General features: G+C 35.4%; 1 protein-coding gene across 1 annotated transcript; it reads left to right on the top strand.

Annotated features, from left to right (window-relative positions):
* Nucleotides 1–5423: 5423 nt before the first annotated feature.
* On the top strand, nucleotides 5424–6372 carry LOC306638935 (olfactory receptor 10AG1-like; the record flags this gene model as incomplete). The annotated part of the gene is given in 3 exon segments (XM_079102389.1): nucleotides 5424–6118; nucleotides 6120–6135; nucleotides 6139–6372. Coding segments are annotated over 3 exon segments (945 nt in total).
* Between the last annotated feature and the right edge of the window lie 2878 nt (nucleotides 6373–9250).

The following is a 9250-nucleotide window of genomic DNA, read 5'->3' on the forward strand; positions in this document are numbered from 1 at the left end:
CAACTGGCCCTAAAGGTGAGGTATAAAGTGTTACCCACAAGGAGGTGGACTGTGCTCCAAGAGTTTTCCAGTTTATACAAGGGTCAGCATGATTTGGTGACTGACTAGATGAAATGGTTCAAAGAGATGCACAATGATAATAGGTCAGTTTTTCTAAGTGACTATTTTATGTGATACAATGAAAATAAAAGAGAACTAAAGGTTTGGCATGGTCACTAGGTAAACCTTAAAACCACTTTTCATAAATATATATACTACTCAACCCTGATTTTGGTCACTGTCTTCTCCTGCACAGATTATTGCAGAGGGCCTTAGCTCATAAACAACCTGGCTTATGTTAAACTCAGGATTTCCAAGTTGAATTCTTTGAGGTTGAGAAATGGTATTCTAGAATGGGGATTACAGGGACTGAGAGAGGTGGAAGTTGGGGAGATGTTTGACAAATGATACAAGACTGTAGACATATTGGAGTAATAAATTCCTTGTACAACATGGTGACCACAGTTAGCAACAAGGAATTGTATTTTCATAGTTGTTAATAGAGTAGATTTTAAGTATTCTCAACACAAATATTAAGAAGTGTGTGAAGGTATGCATATGTTAATTAGATCAATTCAACTGCTTCACAATGTGTACATATTTCAATTTTAAGTGCATGGCATATGTATGAGTTCTGTTAAAAGTAACTATTTTTAAAATGTTGTTTATTTTAAATTTAATATTATCAGATTTCATATGTAAATGCAGACCTATATGAAAACTGTGAAAGTCTTACACAATCTTTTCCAGTAGGGGAATCACTCTACTCTCCAAATGCAGAGAGTATGAGGAGAAAGGTGGGAGAAATGGTCAGGAAGCTATTTCCCTCAGACCATATTCCACAGAGACAGAAATGACGATGAAGCACTAATCCAATCAAAGCCTGTGTGGATTATTTTATGAACTCCTCACTTGATAAATTATTGAGTTTAAAAATGCAACCTGTCCTGGAGACAAGATGAACTTGCAACAAAGGAGCTATTTCCTATCTAAAATGCATTATAACTTACTTAAAATTAAGGAATGTGTTTTCATGGGGAAATAAAAAGCTTGATTTGTTACTTGAATAATGTTCCTGAAAAAATTTACCTTACATAAAATCATATTCTTATTAAAAGAGGCACCATATAATTTCTTCACAATATAGGTAATAGGTAAGCATTATTGATTTTATTGTAGAGTATTATTTTTAATCTCATGGATAAATATTCATAGAAGAAAATACTTTCAACCAGATTTCTTTATGAATGTTACAGGCTTATCATTAGTCATGATAAGAACACTTAAAATCCACCCTGTTAGCAATTATCAAGAATACAGTTCCTTGTTTTTACCTATAGTTGCCATGTGGAACAATGGTCCTCTTGATCTGAAATTTTCATTGCTTTTTCAAACATCTCCTTAACTCCTGCCTCTGTTGGTCATTTCTCAACCTCAAGTGATGCAACTTGGAAGCTATGAGTTCATATACAATTTGGATTTTATGTGCTGAAGCCTTCTCTGTTCATGCCATGGAAGGAATTTATCTTTATTACAGGTACTTATGAAAGAGGGAACAAAGTAATTTTAAAAGACAGAACATAATGTCTTGAGTCTCAATTTTGTATAGGTGAGTACTGGGAAATGACACCATGATGTATTATTAATAGTAATAGAAAAGAGAAAGTAAAGTGGATATTTCTGGTTGCTATGAATCTTTGGTCAGCTAAAATGAAAAGTAGTCATGGAATTCATGCATCTAGGATTTTCCAATTTTTTAATTTAGATATTCAATAAATATTCAACTATGTAAGGTATAGCCTATAGAATTCAAAAGAGGCAAAATGTTTGTAGTAGTGTATACCTGTCGTGACAACTGGCAACCAAACTCCTGCTCATCTTTAGGATTTACTTTGTGTATTCTTCTATGAGACTATGTAGACTGTATCCATGAAGAAGTAATTAGTCTCTCATTTGTAATAGTAATTGAGTTCTACAAAATTATTATGCAGATCTGAATGGGTTATTGTTTCTCAAGGTTTTATTAATATTTCTGAGACTACGAAATCCAAAATAATGCTTTTTAAGTTAATTTTCTATGAATCCCATTGCATTTATGTTTATTATATATACACTTACACATATATATTAGCATTACACTCTGAGTTTGAATTCAGTTAGGACACATGCTGCCTTCATCATATTGGGCAAGCTACTTAACCTCTCTGTGCCTCATGCAAGATGTGAATACAATAACCACCTACTTCAGTCAGAGTTTGATAAATTAGATAACGCAAGTAAACTCATGAAGATAGCGTTTAGCACATAATACATTTTTTAAATTGTCAGCATCAATGAACAAAAAAGGACAATTAATGAGGCCTTTTTATATTTTTCCTTTAGATATGCTAGTCCCTGTTAAAATAGAAAACAGAATTGGCAAAGGATGATAAAGAAAAAATGTTTTTCAAAAAACCTGATGGAGCTACTTAAGTTTCCACATTAGAAATGCCAAAGTGTCATTAATTGCTGATGGAGAATATAGACCCAGTTGAGAAAAGAAAACTATCAAAGAAAGTTATTTCTGGGAATGTTTTCATATATTATGTAGACTCTTGGTTCAGATTTTTAAATTTCACTTTGCCAATATTACATTTCTTATGAGTTCTTTTGAATTCAGAAAACAACTATACAACTATAAAGACTGATTTTTAAAAAGAACCCAGTAAGTTAAAATGATTTTTCCTGAGGTCCTGTTGCTGTTTTTCTCCACCAGCACAGAATTATTTATTAATTTCTGCTCAGCATTGTTGCTAAAACACTGCCTTGTATATTCTCTTTTGTCCGAGACTGAGCAAAATCTATTACAGAGTAGAACAAATGGTGAGCAGACTTTAAGAGGACAGAAAAATAGCATATTCTAAAATGATAATTATAAATACAATAAGTATAATAATCATAAAAGCAACATCTACTTGGACTACAGTTGCCTGATTTAAATCAAGTTGTTAACATACCTTAGGTCACTCATTTCTCAAAACTTCTTGAGTCACCTATTTTTATTACTGCAAATGTTTTAAAAATAAGGGAAATTAAGCACCTATAATTTCAATAAGGGCATATTACCCTACTACACCTATTTCCCACTTTTAAGGCACTTAATATCAAGTCCATTGGTCCATGAATACCTGTATCTAGTGAAATTGAGCATAATTGCTGAGATCTGTGGGAAATCTTCATTCCCATCATTGTTAATCAGGAAGTATTTATGAAGCACTCATCTGTGTTGGCAAATACATACTTACTAAAATATAGTGTTGAATGAGGATATGAAGTCTATCTTTCTCCCTGAAAATATTTTAATACCCCTTTTAAAAATTAACAAAATTATTTTGTTATATCTCAAAATCTATAAAAAGTCCTACATTAGCTGCCCTTTCCCTAAGCAATTGTTTGACTCTCCAATAACAACTTTTAATTTCTCTCTAAAACTTTGGCATATCTAAGGTAAGACCCCAAACCTGTCTGACATCTCTATTAAAAGCCCACAAGCTCTGTGAAGACAGAAAATATATGTTCTTTGATCATTGGTATCTTTATTACTTAACACACTATATGGTCTATACAAAGTACAAGGTACATATATATGCTTTATATATTAAGCCATATATACTGAGTCACTGAAGATTCAATATTTTTTTTATTTTAGTTTATTTTTTTAAAGGCATGTCTTACAAATATGGAAGATGATGTACATTTTTGGAAGTTTAAAGAAGAACTAAAATGGGAAAATAATTACCAAACTATGAATAGAAAAAGACAGAAATCAGAAAAAAAGAAACAAACAAAAACAGAATTAGTTAAGAAAGGATTTAAGCATGTCGGATTATAGAACATATTATTTTAATCCAAAATTTTCCAGTTTGTTGATCCTTCCTCTTGGTGCTTCTAAATTGTAAGAAAGGAAGAGGTGGGAGGGTGCTTTAAGAATGTTGCGGAAAAGAAGGATGAGAAGAGAGGATTGGTCGGGGAGAGAAGTAGAAACACTGAGAGTAGACATTGTCAGTGTTTGGATTGTTGAGCATTTATGGAAGGGCGAGGAACTGTGGGTTTTAACAGAAGAAAGGGAAGTTGTATTGGGTAGGAAGTGAAGATGAGTTTGGAGCCTCAGAAATGCCAGAGAGAGTGCAAAACTCATAACACCATGAAGTGTGGAGAAGGGATCATCTGTAGGAGAGGTCGCAGTTCAGCATTATTGGAGGACACAGGCTGGATGGCAACTGAGAAAACAAAAACCAATGTGATAGGATCCCGTGGAGCAGAGGCGAGCTCGAACATCTCTGGTCTAAAAATGCTTAATTCTTGAAGGAGCTGAGTAGGCTCAGTCCGCACTGCATGTGGCACTGTGCTGTATACATCACGCGTCAGACACTCACATTTAGCATTAGAAGAGAAGTAAGCTGTGGAAAGTGTTACATTTTGACAGGTGAAAGATGTGATCCTTACTTCAAATTCTTTTGCACATTTAATTTTCCCTTTGGAGGTCTAATTAGCTATTTAAAGTCCTAAACTTTCCTAATGGTGTTTTATATGGCCTATATTTCACAATTTAAGTGGAATTATTAAGATTATCTGGGGTTTAAAGCATATGACAAGCAAAACCTATTTAGTTCATTTCACATTCTGATCTTACAGTGCACATATGATTCACTACAATGCATTATTTCTAATGTATATATGCATAACTAATTTAGTAGAATATTTTTTGTGATGGAGACAGAGTAACATTTCTCACTTTTCTGAGCAGTGTCTAAGTCATTTTCCAAGATATTTAGTGGTTTAGTTATGCAGATTCAGGATGGATTGAACTGGGCAGGGCAGTGGAATCTTAGGTGCAGACTATCTTGCCATTTGACAATCTGGGATTCAGCTTACAGAGAAAATGTCAAATCAAACATGAAAGAAGGACATAAATAAAGTGCAAATTAGAAGTGGTTGGGAAGGAAAAAAAAATATAAATGAAAGGCAAATAGAGTCCATACTGATTGGAAAGGAAAACCTTTGCTCATTAGATAATGTTAAATACTGATGGGAACATCTCAGATCCTAACATAGGATACCTTCTCTTTTTTTTTTTCCTCTTATTTTATTGCTGTCTGTTTTGCTTGGTTTGGTTAGTCACATGATTATAACCATAATTACAAGCAGGAACAGAATTTAAAATTGCTCTTTTTACCTTGTGGAAATTTAGGGCATTGAATTTGAAATATCGCCAAATATACAAGATATACAGACTGGATGTCTCTTCCATGCCTGTGGATTTTCCACTACTACTATGTACCATTTTGCCACCAAACCCAGCAGATTGAAGTGACTTCTGTATCTTGAAATCACTTTGTTCATAAATGGAATCCACAGGACAAAATCTTCCACAGAAGAATCACACTACAATGGTGGAATTTATCTTCCTTGGGTTTTCTGATGTTCCCAATGTACAAGAGTTTCTTTTTTGGGTGTTTCTGATAATCTATGTAATTATCCTGATGGGAAATGGCCTCATTATCATAATAACCAATGTTGAGCCTTCTCTCAAGACCCTCATGTATTTTTTCCTAGGGAATTTTTCTTTTTTGGAAATATGCTATGTGTCAGTCACTGTTCCAAGATTATTAACAGACCTCTGTAGACAGAATAGAAATATTTCCTTTGTAGCCTGTGCTACTCAAATGTACTTCTTTCTGGTCTTGGGAGCCACTGAGTGCTTGATCCTGACTGCGATGGCTTATGACAGGTATGTTGCCATTTGTCGTCCCTTGCTCTATCCCACCGTCATGAGCAACAGGCTGTGCATCCAACTGGCTGCGGGCTGTTGGGTCAGTGGGATTCCAGTACACATGGTGTTCACCTACTTGATCTTCTCTCTACCTTTCTGTGGCCCTCACCAGCTGAATCACTTTTTCTGTGACATACCTCCAGTGCTTACACTGGTCTGTGGGGACACTTGGATGATCGAGATGTTGATTTATGTGATTGCTCTTCTAGTGGTCACTATTCCTTTTCTCTTGATACTTGGATCTTATGTAAGAATAATCTCAACCATCACCATCAGCCTCTGGGTGACAAAAGGCCTTCTCCACCTGTTCTTCCCACCTCATGGTGGTGGCTTTGTTCTTTGGATCAGGCATCATTACGTATTTGAAGCCAAAGTCCAGTTATTCAGCAGGAGCGGACAAATTCCTTTCTCTGTTTTATACCATTGTGACACCCATGCTTAACCCGATGATATATTGTTTGAGAAACAAAGATTTTATGAAGGCACTGAAAAAGTTTCATCTTAAATGGATTGTGTTATGACTTATGAAGCATGAACCTATCAAATGTGTTCTTATTTATCACAATCTCCATAAATCGATTTGGCTTAGAACCCTGAGTTATTTTGATTTAGTATTATCAATTTTTTATCCTACATGAAATCAACTCTACTTTTATTTTAAAACAGTAAATTAATCCCCAAATTAATATTTTCTTATGACTAACATGCAGCCACCTACAAGGCTTGATTCAAGAAAATGAAGTGTCTGCAATAACATATTGGAGTCATCAAAGATTATTGCCATTGTTTCTATTGTTATTTTTAAGAGTTTAGAATAACGTCTCCATTTTATTTTTCACAAAGAAAAGATTATTCACCTTTTTATCTCCAGAGCCCAATGTATTGTCCAGAAAGTAATATTATTTAATTATATGCATTATATTGAAAGGTGTCTAATGGCAAATATTTAACTATTAATGCTTTATATACTCATGATCATTATTTGCTTAATAATTAATGAACTAGGTTTATAAAAAGAAAGAGACATCAGGACCCGATAGCAGTGTATATAGTTGTGTTAAAATCAATCGTTATTTGATCAACTTTTATTAGCAATTTATCAAGAATATTGATCAAAATAAGAAAAGCAGACATTTAATATGTAGCTAGGTGGGTTCAAAGCGTTTTACTCCAGAGGAAGAACACTTACCTATCAGATAGTTTTGGTTTCTGGACAATTATAAACTTTCCTCACAGAAGCAGGCTTTTTTTTTTTTTTAATTCTACATTTTATTTCTATGCACTTGTATGTGTATGAAAACATGCACATGCCTCTCCATCTTCTCTTTATGGTGACTGAGAAGGGTCTGGGTATGCAGAGAGAAAGAGAAGAGGTAATTCAAATGCAGACTCCAGAAAAATATGCTCAAGAGCTGAACATTTTTAGATTCTTACAACAGACTTTATAAGGCCTCTAAATACTCTGGTCCCAGCTAAGAGAAATTAAATGTAGTGATACTACCTACCATATTTGGTTTCATTCACTTTTCTTGGTTGGGTACTGGGGATTGAACTCAGGACACTTGTCCACTGAGTCACATCCTCAGCCCTATCTTGTATTTTATAGAGACAGGGTCTCACTGAGATGCTTAGTGCCTTGCCATTGCTGAGGCTGGCTTTGAACTCTTGATCCTCCTACCTCAGCCTCCCAGGGCACTGGGATTACAGGTGTGTGCCTCCGCATCTGGCAGAAGCAGGCTTTTTAAACACATAGCCAAGACAACTAGACAAACTGACTTTACAGGTAGCTCAAACAATAAGGAAGGGGCTTAGTGGAGGAGAATAATATCTTTTCACTTATTAAGGAAAAAGATTCATCACTGTGTAAGCACGGGAGCCGTAAATACTGCAGGAATCGTGGAAGACTGCCTCTGTGGTAAAGCATGGTTTTGGAATGCCTAAATCATGTTGAGACCAAGTCTGCACCATGTAAATGCCTTCTCTTGAGACATAGAAGGAGCCAGGCTGTTTTAGAGTGCCCTCCTCCTTTCACTGTGGTGGGAAAACTGTCCCAATACAGGTGAACACATCTGTTTGCTCATTGGAAAGTAGCAGGGACACAAAATCCTTAGCAGATACCAGGAAGGCTAGTTAAAATAGATGCAGCATTCTTTCCCCCGATGTAGATGTGTGCCTTCATCTTGATTCCTGCTTGACTTACTAAGTCCTTTACAGGCATACAATGGGAAGACACAGAGTGCAAAACAACATAGAGAAAACAATTTTGGCGGCCCTTCTAGAGAATCAGATTTTGTTCCTTAACATTCAAAATGCAACCACAGCTCTCATAATCCACAGATTTAGGAATGGATCATTTAAAAAAAAAGCTAAATAAAATTAAATAACCCTTTAAATTAGATTTTCCCCCTTTTCTCTTTTATAGCTTCCACATTTAATGATGTTTCACTTTGGTGGTAGTCTACAGCTCACGTTACTTCTTGGCCTTTTTCTTTACTCATTACCTGTAGTTCTGGAACTCTCTCTCTTGCTCTGTGTTTATATTGTGCTTCTGTGTTGTATTCAGAGGTTAAAGAACCAAGAGAGAAGATAATAGAGTCCAGCAATCACCAGGGCACCTCAATTTTGTAAAATATTCACACCAGGCCAATCTATAGACTACTTCCTAACTCTCAGGTGATTGCTTTGAGATCAATTTCAGTCACAGGGAAGTCCAGGGACCAAGCAGGGCAAGTAATGTGAGTGCATACACGTCTATACACGATATCCTCAGACGTGAACACTCTCATGTATTGATGAAAGAAGGAAGGAAGGGAGAGGAGAGAGAGAGAGAGAGAGAGAGAGAGAGAGAGAGAGAGAGAGAGAGAGAGAGAGAAAGAAAGAAAGAAGAAAGAAAGAAAGAAAGAAAAGAAAGAAAGAAAGAAAGAAGAAAGAAAGAAAAAAAGAAAGAGAAAAGAAGGAAAGATGGAAAGAAGGAAAGGAGGAAAGGAAGAAAAGAAGGAAGGAAGAAAAAAGACAAAGAAATAAACTGACTTCCTAGTCTCTATACTGAAAAAAAACAGATTACTGCTGTTATAAGTGCCCAGGTCTAAGGTATTTGTTTGTAGCACTTGACTAGACTAAGACAATTGTAACACTGAGTATTTAAATTTTGAAACATGGCCGGGCCTGATGGCACCCGTCTGTAATTCCAGGGGCCCAGGAAGCTGAAACAGGAGGACTGTAAGTTCAAAGCCAGCCTCAGCTACTTAGAAAGCAACTCAGAGGAACTCTGTCTCTAAATTTAAATCATAATAATAATAAATAAATAAATATTAAATAAAAATGGGGCTAGGGATGTTGCTCTGTGGTTAAGTGCCCTGGGTACAATCTTAAGTACTAAATAAATTTTGAAATATTTGT

This window comes from Sciurus vulgaris, assembly GCF_902686455.1.
Source record: "Sciurus vulgaris genome assembly, chromosome: 11".
In the NCBI taxonomy this organism is placed as follows: Eukaryota; Metazoa; Chordata; class Mammalia; order Rodentia; family Sciuridae; genus Sciurus; species Sciurus vulgaris.